Raw genomic sequence first — 17,687 nt, forward strand, 5'->3', positions numbered from 1 at the left:
CCTGCAAGAGACACTGAAATCCATCACCACAACATGATAAAAGGGCCGAGTTCCCCTACCCTGCCCCCTGGGTTTTCAACCTACTGCTTCGTGGAAAGGCCACCTTTTCTATGGACAGTAGAAAAACTACATCCAAAAGCTGGCAGCCTCTTTAATAGACTTTCAGTTGGAAATCACTACAGAAGTAATTTATTCTTTGATTACAGATGTGAAATTAGAGAAAAAAATTATGAATCTTTTGCAGTGAACAGCACCAAAATGGCTACAAGTTTTAAGACGTGATGATAGTAATTTCAAGTGTCTACATCTACTTTAAAAACATTAGAAATAAATATATTATGGGTGAAATCTTTATATAGAACAATGGAATCCTGTTCCATTCAAGCCAATTTATGAAATCAGTAATGTTTCCATGTGAACAAGTGTTTATCTTTAAAATATAAGTTCCAGGTAGTTGTATTTCTCCAATAAAGATTTCAGACCATTTGGATTCATTTTAGCTAAGCTATGCAGAATGACAGAGTAACTTCTCCAATTTCTAGGTGAAATGGGGTTCTAAAACAAGTCGCCAATAAATGCTGCACTTTTATCTAAGGCTGTTGACTCACTTGCCCAGCCATACAAATATATGTGGCAACATTTTACCGAGATTTGTCCTGATGTTTTGCACTTCCATCTCCGCATTTCTAATCTGTATGAATGAAACTCTGCATAGCTTTAAACGTAAGTTTCATAGCGATTGAACACACACAAAGCTAAACCTTCCTTATATTAGCCTTGATAATTAATCCATCATCCTCACCTTCATTAAAACAGACACCAGAGACAGGGAGCTATAAACTACTGATCTGAACAAATAGGTTTACTAAACCAGATTATGCCATCAGTTAAAATGGCCAAACTGATTTAGATCACCTGAAAGCTCCAATGGGGAGCAGTCCTGGAAGTCAAGTCAGATCTTTGGGTGTTCTTGGGGCTTTTCTTCACACTCCAACCAAGCCACTCTAGAGCTGTGGCTTCAACAACAATAAACTGATCCATACATTCACTTATAACAGTAGCTCCAAGTGCTACTTCTAGTGCAAACAGAGGCTGAGGGGAAACATTGTATAAAACAGCTGACATTAGGCTTCTGCCATGTACATACCTGAAACGTCAAGACCCCAAATAGTGAGGCAAAGAAAGTGAAACCTGGAACTCCTGGAAGGTTTGTGTGTGTTCTATCCAAAGTTATCGTTAAATCCCACAGAGGATTTCACCTCTGAATAACCATGAAGGGAGCTGAAAGTTCTTTATTTCATAAAACCCTTAATTCCCCCAAACCCAACAATCTGCAGGAAAAAAAGTGATCCTGCCCCTACTTCCCCTAGGAGGACATTTCCATGGACTAGAAACAATCTCACTATTAATAAATATTCTCCATGGAAGCGTGGTTTGAAATGTCATCTTTCAGCCGCTCCTTCCATTTCAAATCCTATGGGTAAAACAGAATTAGGTAAAAGGAGAAAAGATTTGCTCTTACCCCATTCCACCGCGTCCTCCTCCCCGCCCACCTCTGCTCATGCCTCCACGATCAAATCCTCCTCTTCCCCTTCCCCGGTTATCAGGGCCACTCATGCTCCGACTTTCTCCTGGGCCAGAAAAGCCTCCAGATTCCTGTCCATATCCACCCATGTTGCTGGTATGGTCCTGACGAAATGAACCTGAGGAGAGTTTGTATTGTAGATATTAAAGCAGAAGCAGATAAAGTCAGACTCATTCTGAAGTGCTTGTTCCGATTACAGTAACTCCTAACTTAAAGTCACCCCAGTTAACGTTGTTTCATTGCTGATCAATTAGAGAGCATGCTCGTTTAAAGTTGCGCAGTACTCCCTTATAATGTTGTTTGGCAGCAGCATCCTTTGTCCACTGCTTACAGAAAGAGCAGCCCATTGGAGCTAGTGGTGGGGGCTTGGAACCAGGGTGGATCGGCAGCACTCCTATCAGCTCCCCTAAGTTTCCTGTGTGGCAGCTGCCCACCAAGCTATCAATTGCCAGGCAGTTCGGCTGTCCCTCCCCCCCACTGCCCTGTGCTGCTCCTGCCCTCTGCCTTGGAGCAGCTCCTGGGAGCTGCCTGCTTGCTGTGCGGGGGTTGCTAATATCAGGGTGTCCCCCTCCCCCCGCTCCTGCCCCTAGCTACTTTACCCCATTTCCAGAGTGTGTGTGGTGGGGGAGACACTACAGGGCTGAGGACGGAGGGAGCTTGCTGGCAGCAGCTGCTGTCTCAACTTGCTGATCTACTTAAAAAGGCAATGTACTTAGAGTGGGATCAGCGTACTTAAAGGGGCAATGCGTGTCTCTCTCACACACTGTGTGTGTGTGTCTCTCTCTCTCTCTCTCTCTGCCATGCGGTCTTCCCTCCCTCCATTTGTGCTGCCTTGTAGAGTATGAGGCTAGTGTTAACCTTTGTGGGCTCAGCGGAGTGCTAGTTTATCATTTACCAGTAAGGCATTCCCTGGGAAATATCCCACCCTCTTTCACCCTCTGACTTTACCACCTCAACCAAGCTCCACAATCATCACTGCTGTGTACAGTATTAAACTATTTAAAACTTGTACTGTGTATTTGTGTACACACACACAAAATATAGTATTTTGTCTGGGAAAAAATTTTCCCTGAAACCTAACCCCCACCCCCCGCCCCATTTACATTAATTCTTATGGGGAAATTGGATTCGCTTAACATCATTTCACTTAAAGTAGCATTTTTCAGGAACATTAACTACAACATTAAGCAAGGAGTTATTGTACCTCTTTGCACCTGCCTTCAGTACCATGAACTTTAGCAATACTGTTAACTAACCATTTGACATGGGTCTTAATACAATGGCTCTACTGAAAGCAGGATGCATAGCACTTGATTTGCGGTCAAACTTAAAAGTATACCCACAGTCAGTAAAAGAAGTCTACAGAACTATCAGCTTGCAGATCGCCTGCTGGCTGGAAAATACTCAAGCTGCTAAATGAGTGAAGTCCTCCTTCAGAGATTTACTAGTATATCTTGACAAACACTACTGAGATAGGTTTCAGAGTAGCAGCCGTGTTAGTCTGTATTCGCAAAAAGAAAAGGAGTACTTGTGGCACCTTAGAGACTAACCAATTTATTTGAGCATAAGCTTTCCGGAGCTACAGCTCACTTCATCGTATGCATTCAGTGGAAAAAACTGAATGCATCTTGATGAAGTGAGCTGTAGCTCACGAAAGCTTATGCTCAAATAAATTGGTTAGTCTCTAAGGTGCCACAAGTACTACTGAGATTGTACAATCATTACAGCTCGCCTCCTTAGATGAGCTTCATTATGCAAACTCACTCTGCTGGCCGTAACTGCTGCTCTGCTGGCTGTATTGGCTTGGGGCCTGGCTGTAGGATCCAGTCGGGGGAGGATAACTAGTAGGTGGCTGCTGGCCATAGCTGCTTTGCTGGCCATAGCTAGTCTGTTGTCCATAGGTGCTTGGCTGCCCATAGGTGCTTTGCTGAGAGTAACTGCTCTGATCGTAACTGCTTGGCTGTGTAGAGGAATAGCTGAAAGACATAAGAATTAAGAAGTGTTTCTAGATGGAAGATAAATCAAGCCTCCTGGAAACACGCATTAGGCTGCAGCGGTATCTAACTAGACAGTAATGCAAGTAATAACACAAGTCATTTAAAATGTGAGGTCATCCTACGGAGGCTGATTTGCAGGCATAGGAAAAAAAATAAGGGTTGCTAAAAACAAAAACACTGATCTAGTCCCTCATAGCTCTAAAAAGAGATAACTATGCCATGGAAATCATCATTAGTTTCCAAGTGGGAAATCTGCACTCCTTAAGACAGTGCACTTTAAAACGAACAGAGATTCAGTGAATGATTGATATCTGTCATCTAGAAGACTCTGAAATATCAGCTGGTAATATGGTTTGTTTGTTTGTTTGTAACTTGTTTCCCTGGCTTCTTATAAATCAAGAGCAATCTAATTCACTTTATTTCCAACAAAATAAAGTCTCTCTGCTTGGCATGTGTAGGCTTTTCAGACATGCTTGAGAATTTCAAAAGCAACGCCTGTCTGTTCTACATTTCAGGATGAACAACTCACCTGAGATTCACGACGTGTGCAGAAGCAGCATTTTTAAAAGTTAATACTGAAGGGGAATACAGAGAGCCTGAATAATGTCCTCTCTTTAGGACCCCAAGTTTTAGGAGGCAATGACATGTAATTAAAAGGTGGCTTTCACACTTAAGAGTTAAAAGTGAATATTTCTATATAAAACATTTTTCTTGAGTAGTCACTTTTGCCTTTTGTTATTATAGATATCTATCCTTTGATTAGAACTTATTTAATCACAGCCCTGTATTCTTTCCTCTTTGACCCTGCAGTGAAGAGAAGACTGGTTAGATGCAAGTAAGCTTGTTTATGAAAATATCTGATAATCTGCAAACATGGCAAGAAGGTTTATAGAGAACAAATGCTTAAAATCCAAAATATTTAAAGTTTTTACACACTAGGAAAGTCCCTTTAAAAAAGGCAACAGCACTTTTATCCAAGCAAACAAATTTTAATGCTCCACCACCACCTTCGCCAACTCTAATTTTCTGAAATAATTACCTGGTTGGAGGATAGGATGGAGGAGCAGTGACAGGCTGCATGGGGTAACTTCCAGGCACCTGAGGATAACTGTAGTTACTTTGTCCATATCCTAAGCTGGGCTGGCTGTAACCTGTGGTACTCGACTGCGGCTGGCTAGTCTCTGCTGGCTTGCTGCTATCCTGAGGTCTAAAAGCAAAGTTCAGCAATGAGGAGTCACTTTGTACCGAACTCCCCTCCGTCCCAATTCTCCTTGCAACAGGTAATGATAATCCCAAGCACACCCAGTCGAAGACTAGGATATATTAGTTTATGGAATTTATGACCTAAAGTTGCCATTGCGTAGTCCAATGTATTTTAATTTCAACTCAGTATCAGTTTCATCACTGTGAAAGCAGACAGAATTCATTAAATCCAAGACTTTTTACATTTTGATTGGCAATTTATACATTCTCCCACTACTAGAGAAATCACTGGCTACCTCATTAACAATAATTAAAAATACAATTTTTCTACAGCTTCCATTTACTTTATTAATCAGGTGCAATCTCAAATCGAAAGCACATAAATTAGAATTAGACCAACTCCAGCATAGCCCCAGACAGATCACATTCTAGAGCCAATTAACTCAGCCATTCCACTCTAGGTTTTCTTGCACTATGCTTGTAAGCGGTTAGTACAAAACTGGTGAAGAAGCTTTGCCACCTGATGGCATCAGCTTGTTTTGTTTAACATTCAATCTGATTTAGAGATTAACTAAAAAGAGTTTTAAAAGTTAAGAAAAATCTTACATTTGCTAAACATACAATTAAGCTAAGAGGCCTATTATCAAAGGGGGCCAAAAATGTTGAAGATATTTTGTATCAAGTCATACACATACACCCATTCCCAAACGACATGCTAGGCAACACTATTGCTTTAAGTAACCCCATAACTAAAAGAGAAACAAGTGTTAATTTTCCACTACTTTTCCTATCTCACAGTTTGATAGCACTGCATCTACAGTCAGCTGCACTGTTTCGTTAGTCAGTAGAATTTCCTGTGTTAGGCAACAGGTTGGTAACATTGCCGGCAACCTCTGCTGGGTGCAGAAGGAGGAAGTCATGTACACACTTTCCCCAGGCACTGTAAGAGCTATGAGATAGAGTAGCAGCAAAGCTGAAACCAAAAATGCAAAAGGAGAGGCATATGCACAGAGGAGTAGGCCCAAGCATGTTCAGTGTTACTCTTGGATCTGTCAAAGGCCCACCTTTCTCAGCAATAGGAGAGCAGAAAGAACCTTATTTAAAAAGAAAAAATTAAATGAAACTGTGTGCATTACCTTGCAGGTGCAGATGTTGCTGGCTGCTGCCCATAGGTTGGGTAGGCAGGCTGGGTGCCATAAGCGGACTGTGCTGCATAAGAAGCCTGGGTGGTAGTAACTGTGGGTGTGGTGGTATCATAGGCAGCTGTGCCGTACCCCTGGACAGGCTGACTATAAGCAGGGGGGGCAGTCGGGGTGGTATAACCTAGAACAAACAAAAGCTTGGTCAGACTGACTTTCAATCTAGATTTCATATTTCAGAATTTTATTCTTCAAAGAGTTTTACCCAGAGGTTACGAATGTTATTGATTTTACTTTTACTGTGCAATATAGGTAATCTGAAAACATAAAAATTGACTTATGCCCCTTTTCTGCTTCTTCATGGCATATGAAGGCCTGGAAATTTGTTTCCCCCAAACAGCGTTTTTGCTTCAACATTAGAAATTCTAGTCTAGTCTTCCAGGTCCAACTAATGACTAGAGAAATAATTACACCACTGAGAACAAAAGCTGATTGACCAACGGGAACTCCTTCTCAGTCAGACTAAAGATTGATTGTTTACAACTATTTAACTTCAATAACTAATTTAAAAAACATACAATACAGGCAGAGACCTGTAGAAAATACTCCAAAACAGGCAAGAGTCAGAGAACATTCTTGTTATTTCTAAAGTAAAAGAAACAATTACAGAAACTTTTACCTAAGTCACACCCATATTAGGCCTTAATACAGCACAAAGAAAAGGCATAAGGCTAACTTTTAAGATGATCTTTACAGGTTACCATTAAAACACTAGGTACTTGCAATCATTAGTAATTTTTGAAATGTAAAGAATGAACTTTAATTTTGCACTTACATAAGAATGGCCATACTGGGTCAGACCAATGGTCCATCTAGCCCAGTATCCTGTCTTCCAACAGTGGCCAATGCCAGATGCTTCAGAGGGAATGAACAGAACAGGGCAATTATCAAGTGATCCATCCCCTGTCATCCAGTCCCAGCATCTGGCAGTCAGAGGCTTAGGGACACCTAGAGCTGAAGTTGCACCCTGATCATCTTGGCTAACAGCTGTTGATGAACCTATCCCTACGTGACCTTATCTAACTTCTTTGAACCCAGTTAAACTTTTGGCCTTCACAGCAAGGAATTCCACAGGTTGACTGCACTATGTGGAGAAGTACTTCCTTTTGTGAGAGTTAAACCTGCTGCCTATTAATTTAAATGGGTGACCCAGGTTCTTGAGTTATATGAAGGGGCTAATAACACTTCCTTATTCACTTTCTCCACACCATTCATGATTTTATAAACCTCTATCATATCCCCCCTCAGCCATCTCTTTTCCAAGTTGAACAGTCCATCTTTTTAATCTCTCCTTATATGGAAACTGTTCCATGCCCCTAATCACGTGTGTTACCCTTCTCATACCTTTTCCAATTCTAATATATCTTTTTTGAGATGGGGCAAATTGTATGCAGCATTCAAGGTGTGGGTGTATCAGGATTTATATCATGGCATTATGATATTTACTGTCTTATTATTAATCCCTTTCCTAATGGTTCCTAACATTCTGTTAGCTTCTTTGACTGCCAGTGTACAGTAAGCGGATATTTTCAAAGATCTCTTTCTTGAGTAGTAGCAGCTAATTTAGATCCCATCATTTTGTATGTATAGTTGGGCTTATGTCTTCCATTGTGCATTACTTTGCATTTATCAACACTGAATTTCATCTGCCATTTTGTTGTCCAGTTACCCAGTTTTGTGTGATCCTTTTGTAATGCTTCACAGACTGCTTTGGATTTAACTATCCTGAGAAATTTAGTATCATTTGCAAACCTTGTCACCTCACTTTACCTCTTTTTCTGGATCACTTATGAATATGCTGAACAGCATACTCTACTAATTTCAGGTTTCAGAGTAGCACCCGTGTTAGTCTGTATCCACAGAAAGAACAGGAGTACTTGTGGCACCTTAGAGACTAAAATTTGAGTATTTCAATAAAGAAACATACCAAGAAGTCAAATTGTTTCTGCTGTTTTAATATGCCACTGGTTAAAGGAAGACCGTACCAATTTAATATGCCTCAGGTAAAAATATTCAGTAGTTAATATAAACAAATCTTTGACGCTTTTTAGAAATATCTATCATTGCTCCTATCTCCAGTTAGCGAGTGGGAGTTGTTCTTTACTGGTATTTTCCAGCAGCTCAGTTTGATTTTGTAAAAGGGCACTGATAGCTAGCACTGAGAAACAAAGTAACAGGAAAACATTATCTCAGTCCTATTTTTCATCAATTAAGATAACAGCTTCCTTTTTACTTGCTAATTTTATTATAATTAAGAAACTTGTCATCACAAAGAAGAGACCATCACATGCAGTGTTCAGACTAACTACACTGGAGTTTTCCTTTCCACTGCCTGATTTTCAGAAGAGAATCTCCAGTACTGTAACATTTACGAGTCAGCATCTTTTCCATTCATCCTCAGTGTCTTCAAAATGCACAAGGCTGCTTTCACTACTCATTGTGCTATGTAGGTGACCTGTCACAAAATCCAGACCTTTCCTAATTTGTTAATTAAGTAGTATTTAAACTACCTCATAGCACATGCCAAAGCAGCTACACTGGTAAACTATAAAACCAACTTCAGTTCAACATTCTGAGTAGTAACTCAGCACACGTGTAATAATTCTTCAAGTGTTCCTCATGAATCCCAGCATTTTAAACTGTACTTGTTACAATTCAGCCAAGCTAGAAAAGCCAAAGTGCAAGTAGGTATTTATCCTCCTTTTCTATAGGAAAGCATAACTCAACAATATTTGCTTTTCATAATATTCTGGGTACTCATTTCTACCTAGCATGCAAATCCCTGTTCTGAAGCCTAAGCGTGCTAGCAAGGAAAAAAGGCGAATGGGATGGTGCTGAATGGTGTAAAATGAGAATGGTTTTTTGTGTTCAAACGGAAACAGTTCAAAAACTCTCAAAAAAACCAAACATGAGCCACAAAAGCATTCCACAAAGACTGGCTGATACCTAAAGTTAGATGAACCCCAATTCCAAACAACTAAGCCCCAATCGCTCATTGACAACATCAGGCTTTTGCAGTAAGTCAGTTCCCAGTGGTCAGAGGTAAACTTCACAGCAAACTAATACACTTGGGTCCCAATCCTGTACTCAGAGAGAACTTGTTGTAGGATCAAGGCCTAAGCTAGATCTTTCCAACTTTGGTCCCTTTTTCCTGGCACATCTGATGGTATTATTAAAACCAAATCCAAAGCAGGCTGCAGAGTTTGCACACTGCCAGGTGTCACTAAGGTCGTTAACTGTCCTAAGAAAAAGAACCCTGAATTTTAAGCACATGTGAACTCTAGTCTTGGCACATCATTTGTAAAAATGCTTTTAATATTTAAGCCTCAATATGTAAATGGTTAGTGATTTAGGAACCCATTACTGTAAATTCTAATTTCAGCTGAACATCAGCTTAGTTTAGGATAATACAAATTATCCAAAACAATTAGAGCTGTATCTTTTAATGTATTAGATTCCACTTTGGGGAAACAAATAGACCAGCATCTCTCAAACTGGGGTCTGCAAAGGAACCCCTGGGGGCCTGCTGATTAACTCTTCCCCCTCCCTCCCAGCACCTCCTGCACAACCGGTGTGTAGGAGGCACTGAGCGTGGATGGGGTGTGCTCAGGGTAGGGGGTGGAAAGAGGCATGGAAAAGGAGGGGCAGGGGTGGAGTGGGGGCCGGGCCTGGGGCTGAGCAGGGGCCTTTGGGGGGGGGGGGGGTCTGCAAAAATTTTTAAATCAAAATGGGGGCCCTCGGGTTGCTGAAGTTTGAGAGCCCCTGATTTAGACCATGTAACCACCCAAACAATTTGAGAGAGTCTCCGACAGAAAAAAGAAACTTTTAGAACTTCATAATCTCCTTTAAGCAGCCCGGTAAAGATATTCCTTAGTCAGCTCCAGTTCCTCTATCAGGATCTAACCCAGCAAGCCTTTTGCATGCAAAACCCCCATGGATATAAATAGCAGTTCTTTCTGCATTAGAAGGGAAGGATTCAGCCCTCAAAGAATACTCAGATGAAATACTGGATTGAAAAAGATTTATTCTGAAATAGCTGGCTTCTCTTCAGGTGGTGGCAGTTTTCAAAGTTCCCTCTAATTTAAACAGCCAGCATCATAAGCTGTTTAATAAATTCCTGCACAATCCTAATACATACGGGATAGGTAAACTTACCATAAGGGAGAACCAACACACAGGAAATTATGTTCACCATCCATAATAAGTTATTCTTCATGATGGTAGATTACATATCTTTAAATTGTTGGGCTAAGTGACATTTTAAATACATGATACTAAAATACAGTGGTCAAAAAGAAAGAATGGGTTTGGTTATTTGCAGAAGATTATTCTCAATCTAGAGATCACAAAGAGGTCCCCAGGGTTATGACCCCTCCTCCCAACCTTTATGCCTAGAGGGGAAAGGGAGTCCCAAAAAATTGCTTAATTGGGGTAACGATATAGGAGATATTGATAACCTTTGGATTAACTCACACCTCAAATGCATACTAAGGTGCAAATCAGTGCCAGCCACACAGGACCAAATAGGCTGGGATAAAGGGGAGACTGATTGAGCCTCCCCCTATGTGGGGCTAAAATACGCCCCTATGCAGGCGAAGACAACCCTAACCTGGACCACTATCATGGTGCAGAAGAACCAGCTCTAATACTCCTGCAGACAGACCCCCACATCAGTGGTATTTCAAAGGGAATGGGGAGGGAGCTTCACAGAGCAACATAAAGCTCTGACACAACATAAAGCCTTTTAAGGAATTATGAAAATAGACAATAAAAGTACCATTTAAATAATTGTCTTAAGCAATACAAAGTCAGCTTCTAGAGAAAATTAAGTGCAATTTTACCGGAAGTCTAAATGTGATCCTTTTTAGGGCGCTAATCTGTGTGTCCCTTACAGCACTACATGTTTTATAAAGCATAAAAACATAGAAATTGCATACTGAACAGTATCTTTGATGGACTTTAGATTAGGCCCCTAAGAGGTTTCAGGTTGTTTAAAACAGTACTACTATCAGTTCACCTTTGGAGGATTCTGAATCTTCTAGGAGAGGATGGTATAGTGACTTTAGCACTCAGCACTAGGTGCATATAAGCAGCATAGAATCATAGAATATCAGGGTTGGAAGGGACCCCAGAAGGTCATCTAGTCCAACCCCCTGCTCGAAGCAGGACCAATTCCCAGTTAAATCATCCCAGCCAGGGCTTTGTCAAGCCTGACCTTAAAAACCTCTAAGGAAGGAGATTCTACCACCTCCCTAGGTAATGCATTCCAGTGTTTCACCACCCTCTTAGTGAAAAAGTTTTTCCTAATATCCAACCTAAACCTCCCCCACTGCAACTTGAGACCATTACTCCTCGTTCTGTCATCTGCTACCATTGAGAACAGTCTAGAGCCATCCTCTTTGGAACCCCCTTTCAGGTAGTTGAAAGCAGCTATCAAATCCCCCCTCATTCTTCTCTTCTGCAGGCTAAACAATCCCAGCTCCCTCAGCCTCTCCTCATAACTCATGTGTTCCAGACCCCTAATCATTTTTGTTGCCCTTCGCTGGACTCTCTCCAATTTATCCACATCCTTCTTGAAGTGTGGGGCCCAAAACTGGACACAGTACCCCAGATGAGGCCTCACCAATGTCGAATAGAGGGGAACGATCACGTCCCTCGATCTGCTCGCTATGCCCCTACTTATACATCCCAAAATGCCATTGGCCTTCTTGGCAACAAGGGCTAACTGCTGACTCATATCCAGCTTCTCGTCCACTGTCACCCCTAGGTCCTTTTCCGCAGAACTGCTGCCTAGCCATTCGGTCCCTAGTCTGTAGCTGTGCATTGGGTTCTTCCGTCCTAAGTGCAGGACCCTGCACTTATCCTTATTGAACCTCATCAGATTTCTTTTGGCCCAATCCTCCAATTTGTCTAGGTCCTTCTGTATCCTATCCCTCCCCTCCAGCGTATCTACCACTCCTCCCAGTTTAGTATCATCCGCAAATTTGCTGAGAGTGCAATCCACACCATCCTCCAGATCATTTATGAAGATATTGAACAAAACCCGCCCCAGGACCGACCCTTGGGGCACTCCACTTGATACTGGCTGCCAACTAGACATGGAGCCATTGATCACTACCCGTTGAGCCCGACAATCTAGCCAGCTTTCTACCCACCTTATATAATATATAAAGGTATATAATATATATAAGCATATATAAACAGTTCTGCCAAAGTTAAAGACAGGGAGGCAAACGAATGGACAGAAAGGCAAACTAATGCAAATCATACTCTAGGGACCTACGCCTATGTGGTCTTCCATCTGACCATAATTTTTTTTTTAACTGGCATTTTTTATTGGGTGTGAGAGGAAGCAGCACAGGCAAAATATCTAATATTGTTATATATCCCAGTAAATGTAACTTGAGCTAAACATGGTGCAAGCAAAAAACATAATCCAGTAGATTACTGTTCCTATAACCCCTGCACATTAAGGGCAGGTCTTCACTACAGGCTAAATCAGCAACGCTGCAACAGAAGCAGCAGCATCGATTTAGCAGGTCTGGTGAAGACGCCGTAAATTGATGGGAGAGCGCCTCCTGTCAACGCAGACATCGCTGTAAATCGATTTAAGCTATGTCCAATTAAATTACGTAATTTATGTAATTTAATTAGCATAACTTGGATCGACTTACCTTGTTAGTGTAGACATGGCCTCAGTGCCAGCAGAATAAATGGCAGAGATTTTTCAGCGATATTTTTAAAGTTTAAGTCTACAAATATATTCTGTTAATGATTCCTGATCTTCAACACTTAAATGGCGAACCAAGAACAAATCACCCCTAGAACTGCGTGAGTTACAAAAGCAATCTGTTCTCATTCTTCAAGGCATAAGATTACTGTCAGAAAGAAACCCTCCCCCACTTAAAAATGGTGGTAAAGAATTGCAAAATTAAATACGTTATGGTAATTTTTTCTCCACATTTTCCATTGTAAGACATCCACCTTACCATCCATCCATCTATGCCCAGTTACTAGTAGAAACACCCCCTGTATGTCCTGGATATTCCTAGGGAACCTTTAGGAAGTTTCCATTCCACTAGAGAGTTAATTTTAATAAAGGATGAGCCACATAAAAAACTGTAGCCAGGATGTCACTTGAGTGAAGAGAGTCTATGTTTTTGCATGGATTCCTGGTTCAAATTGAGTGCACCAGAATATAGTCTTCAAATGATGAATCAAGTCTCTCCAGATCAGGTTTTTTGGTTTGTTTGTTTTTTTTAATAAACTAAGGTATTTTTATGAACAAGGCTCCAGTTTAAAAAGCACAAGTTGAAGTAATTTACAGACTATTTATGAAGATGTCAAGTATATGTCTGAACTGGAAACCCATAGACATAACATGGAACATGCAAAAGTGGTAGTCAGAAAAATCTGACCATGTCTAATCATGCTGTTTACCCTTTAGGAAATGGTAAAGATAGCTCGGTTATATTCACCTGGAACACCTTGGTACAGCTGTCACTAGATTGCTTGGAAAGTTTTATCCATAGAGCATGGCACTCAGGAGTTTGTGAATGGTACTCATTATACAGACATGGAACTTATAAATGGCACTAAATACTAGCAAATTTTGAATAGTACTGTATGTTTAATGTGATGTTATTAGGTCTAAAACAAATGAAACACCTAAAGGGTTAACATCACAAGTTTAGACAGAATGAAACAGCATTTCCCATGCAAGAGTGAGCAGGATATTCAAACCTGTACTTGTCCCTTCTACTGTGGAAAGCACAAGACAAAAAGTAGAGGGTACACTATCAGAATAGGCAAACAGTCACTTTAACCAATTTGATTTTCAAGCAACTGAAGAGATGCCCAGAGTACACATTCCCAATGAGCATTGTTACACAGTTTTTGTGTTTGATTCTTTTTTTAAACAAAGTACATTCTGTAGATTAAACGGGTATGTTTACTCCTGGCATTCATCCCACCCACATCTCAGCATTGTTTTAAATCAGCATTCCCTAAAAGGAAGGCTATAGGAACACTAAAACCTTTTCTACGTCAAAGATGCCCTAATCGACTCAATATGGTTTAGGTTCATATTTAGGTAGAAGATTTTAACTAAGCTCTTTCCCCAGTAAAAATAAAGTCATGCAACACTGTTGAGGCTCTTACCCGTTGGAGGCTGCCCATATGAAGTTGCATATGCAGTTTGCCCATATGTTGCAGTTGTCTGAGCCTGTGTGTAGTTGACATCAGTGGGCTGTCCATAAGTTCCATAACTCTGTTGCCCATAGGCCTGCTCCAAACAAAATATATATTTAATTCAAGCACCAAGATCAGTTTATTTCATTACATAGAGGCATATAAACAGTCATTTTGGTGACACGGAGTAAAAAGGCAGCAATGTGGAGCAATTTAAATCAATTTATTTTTCTTTTAAACAACAGACAAATTAGGTTGAGGCTTTGTAAGGCTGATTAAAATTTATAATCAAGTAAATTATAAATGCTGCTTCTAAATGTTACTACTAGTATCTTTATTAGAATTTTACAAACCCCACAGGCCAAACAAAATATTGAAAACTAAACCCTTGATCCTGCAAACACTTAAATACATAACTTTATCCACATAAATAATCCCAAGCTTCCTACAGACTTTGATAGGCGTACTCACGTGTTTATAGTTAATCATATGAATATGTGTAGGCAGCCTGAGGAGCTAAAAACCATACTTTTTATTAAAAAACTTTTCTTAGTGGAAACTTTTGCCACTTCAAAACAAAATTCCTTCAGTGTTAACCGTGAAATGTTACTTAGGCTTTCGAAGCATTAACAAAGTTGTTGTGAACATTTTCAAAAGTAAGAGCCTAAACCCATATTTAAGTACTTGAGGGCATGATTTTAAGGAGTGCTTAAGGAGGCTTATTACTCCAGTTGAGCTAGTCTACCTCCAGTATCATACTGGGAAATACACGAGCTACAGAGTGATTAGCAGCACATGGTATGTCTACACTGCAGCTGGGTCTGCGCATCTCAGTCTGGGTAGCCAGACTCAGGCTAGCTCCACTTAAACTAGCATGCTAAAAATAGCAGTATGGACACTGCAGCATGGGTGGCCATTCAGACTGTGGCTAGCCGCCCAAGCCTGGCTGACCCCATGGGTCTGAGGTCAGGTGACTAGTCTGAGTCACAGACCATGCTGCAACATCCACACTGCTATTTTTAGCATGGTAGCTCAAGTGAGTGTCTACTTGGGCTGGGAGCTGTAGTGTAGACATACCCCCAGAGTGACTGTTCTAGTAGAGTGATTAGATTAGCAGTTGAGTTGTTGTATCTTAAGCTGCTGCACCCCCACTGAATTACTAGCTGGAGATTCAAACACTCTCCTTCACCTACCCAAGCTTAAAGCACCACATCTCTCCTGGTAGAGATTTGTGTGTGAACAAGATCTGTATGTGGGTGAGGGGCAAAGCTCAAGTTATATCTCAGACTAAAAATGCAGTGAAGACAAGCCTTATGTGACTTAGGACCACATGTCTCATTGACTTCAAATTGTAAACCCTAAAGGAGGGTAGCCTAGCCACAGTGAAAGCATTTCAAGCTTTCTTGACTTGTGGAAGTTCAGTAGATAAGAAGTTGAGGAAAGGTTGCAAGTGTAACATGGACTATTTGCTTATAAATTTAAGTTGTGTTGTTCTCACAGACAGGGTGTTAGTGAGCCCTTTGTCTTCTCTTTTTCAACACAGATGAGCATTTTAAGTATGAAACTTCTTAGCAAAAAAATTCATTCATAAAATCTGAAATTCTAACGATTAGAAAACTAAAGAAAAAGTACAAAACATCCACTATAACATACTGGTGGCTTGACTAATGCTAATCTTTTCCCCCAAATAACTAAATAGTAACAGGAGTCATCAGTATGTATACTCTATCTCAAACTAGTGGATGTCCAGAAGATTGGATGTCCCCCCAAGCTCTTAAGCATGATTCGATCCTTCCATGAAAACAGTCCAATATGACGGCTCAGTGTTTGAGGCTTTCCAGATTCATTGCGGAGCTGAGCTAGATTGAGTACTTGCACCGACTCTGTTTGGGATTTTCCTCTCCCTGCTACTGAAACAAGCTTTTGGTTCCTCAACTAAGGGAATCTACTTGCACACAAGATCTGATGGAAAGCTGTTCAATCTTGCAAGACTCAGATCTAAAACCAAGACTCAGAAGGCCCTTATCCAACATCTTTTCCTTGCTGATTATGTGCAGCAGTGACAACCCACACAGAAGCTCATCTTCAAAGCCTAATAGTCAGTTTTTCCAAAGCCTGCCAGACTTCAGGCTTACTATTAAGCCTAAAAGAGACTAACAATGTGCCATGGAGTTGAGGAAGCACCCTCCATCAAGAACAGCAGCTATGAACTTGAAGTGGTGAAAGAGTTCACATACCTGGGGTCCACTATCACAGCCAAACTTTCACTTGAAACTCAACATCCGCATTGGAAAAGCTGCCACAACAATGTCTAGACTGAACAAGAGGGTAGGCCAAACAACAAACTGACAAAACACACAAAGATCTGTGTGTATCGTGTGTGTGTTATCAGTATATTTTTATATGGAAGCGAGACATGGACCAGAGCTTTCATGTGTGCTAGCTTCGTCAAATCTTTGGAATCTTCTGGAGGGACAGAGTCACCAACACTGAGGTGCTCAAAAGGGCCAGCATACCCAGCATGCAAACACTTCCCAAACAGACACTTCCACTGGCTTGAGCATGTGTGCTGAATGAATGATGGGCACATCCCAAAGGACACCCTCTACAGTAAATTGGCATTAGGAAAAAGACCAAAAGGACATCCAAAATTGCATTTCAAGGATGCGTGCAAAGAAATGCACATGGATGTAGACAAATGGGAAGATCACACTCAAGACTACAGTCTTTGGAAACAAGAGCTTAACAACGGTCTCCAGAGATATGAGAGGAAGCAGTTTAGCTCAACAGAGGAGAAAAGAGTTTGCAGAAGGCAGGGCCCAAAGGGTCGAATCACCACCTTTAAATGTGACAGATGTGGCAGAGATTGTCTCTCTTCAGCCAGACTTGTGGCTGCCATAAAACCACTGAGTAAATTCTTTACCTCTCAGGGGCGTATACCCATGGTCTCTCGAGACTGAAGGATACCTATTATTACTCTACCTCATGGGTTCTCAAACTTCAGTGCACTGCAACCCCACTTCTGAGAACAAAAATTACTACACGACCCCAGGAGGGGGGACCGAAGCCTAAGCCCACCCGAGCCCTGCCAAAGCCCCACCACCCCGGGCTGGGGGAACCAAAGCCAAAGGGCTTCAGCCCCAGGTAGGGGGCCTATAACCTCAGCCCCACCATCCAGGGCTGAAGCCCTCAGACTTTGGCTTCAGCCCTGGGCAGTGGAGCTCAGGCTTTGGCCCGAGGCGGGGCCAGGGAGCTTTGGCTCCAGCAAGTCTAATGCCAGCCCTGGCAACCCCACTAAAATGGTGGTGCAACCCACATAAGGGTCGCGACCCACAGTTTGAGAACTGCTGCATCTAGTTCTAAAGTCATTTTTCATCAATACAGTTATCTAAACAAAACTTTAATTAGTGTGTAGGTCACTGATTAAGGAGACCCAAACGCAAAGATTACAGTTGTATTTCTCTGGCAACAGTTGATACCTTACTGCTGCAGAGTAAGGCATGCAGCTCCCTT

The 17,687-nt window shown here is 41.3% G+C and overlaps 1 protein-coding gene across 6 annotated transcripts in view; it reads right to left on the reverse strand.

Moving 5' to 3' along the window:
• Positions 1 to 17,687, reverse strand: part of EWSR1 (EWS RNA binding protein 1) — a 41,311-nt gene that overhangs the window by 14,586 nt on the left and 9,038 nt on the right. For 2 of the 6 annotated variants that reach the window (XM_073312770.1, XM_073312769.1), the window contains exons 4-9: positions 14,145 to 14,268; positions 13,728 to 13,745; positions 5,922 to 6,108; positions 4,622 to 4,789; positions 3,350 to 3,561; positions 1,523 to 1,703 (exon numbers count right to left, since the gene is read on the reverse strand). In XM_073312770.1, the coding sequence (XP_073168871.1) occupies positions 1,523 to 1,703; positions 3,350 to 3,561; positions 4,622 to 4,789; positions 5,922 to 6,108; positions 13,728 to 13,745; positions 14,145 to 14,268 (890 nt within the window). The remainder of the gene's footprint in view (positions 1 to 1,522; positions 1,704 to 3,349; positions 3,562 to 4,621; positions 4,790 to 5,921; positions 6,109 to 13,727; positions 13,746 to 14,144; positions 14,269 to 17,687) is intronic. The other 4 variants (XM_073312772.1, XM_073312771.1, XM_073312773.1 and 1 more) reach the window with 3 other exon arrangements.

Source organism: Lepidochelys kempii, chromosome 15, assembly GCF_965140265.1.
Source record: "Lepidochelys kempii isolate rLepKem1 chromosome 15, rLepKem1.hap2, whole genome shotgun sequence".
NCBI classification, from domain to species: Eukaryota; Metazoa; Chordata; order Testudines; family Cheloniidae; genus Lepidochelys; species Lepidochelys kempii.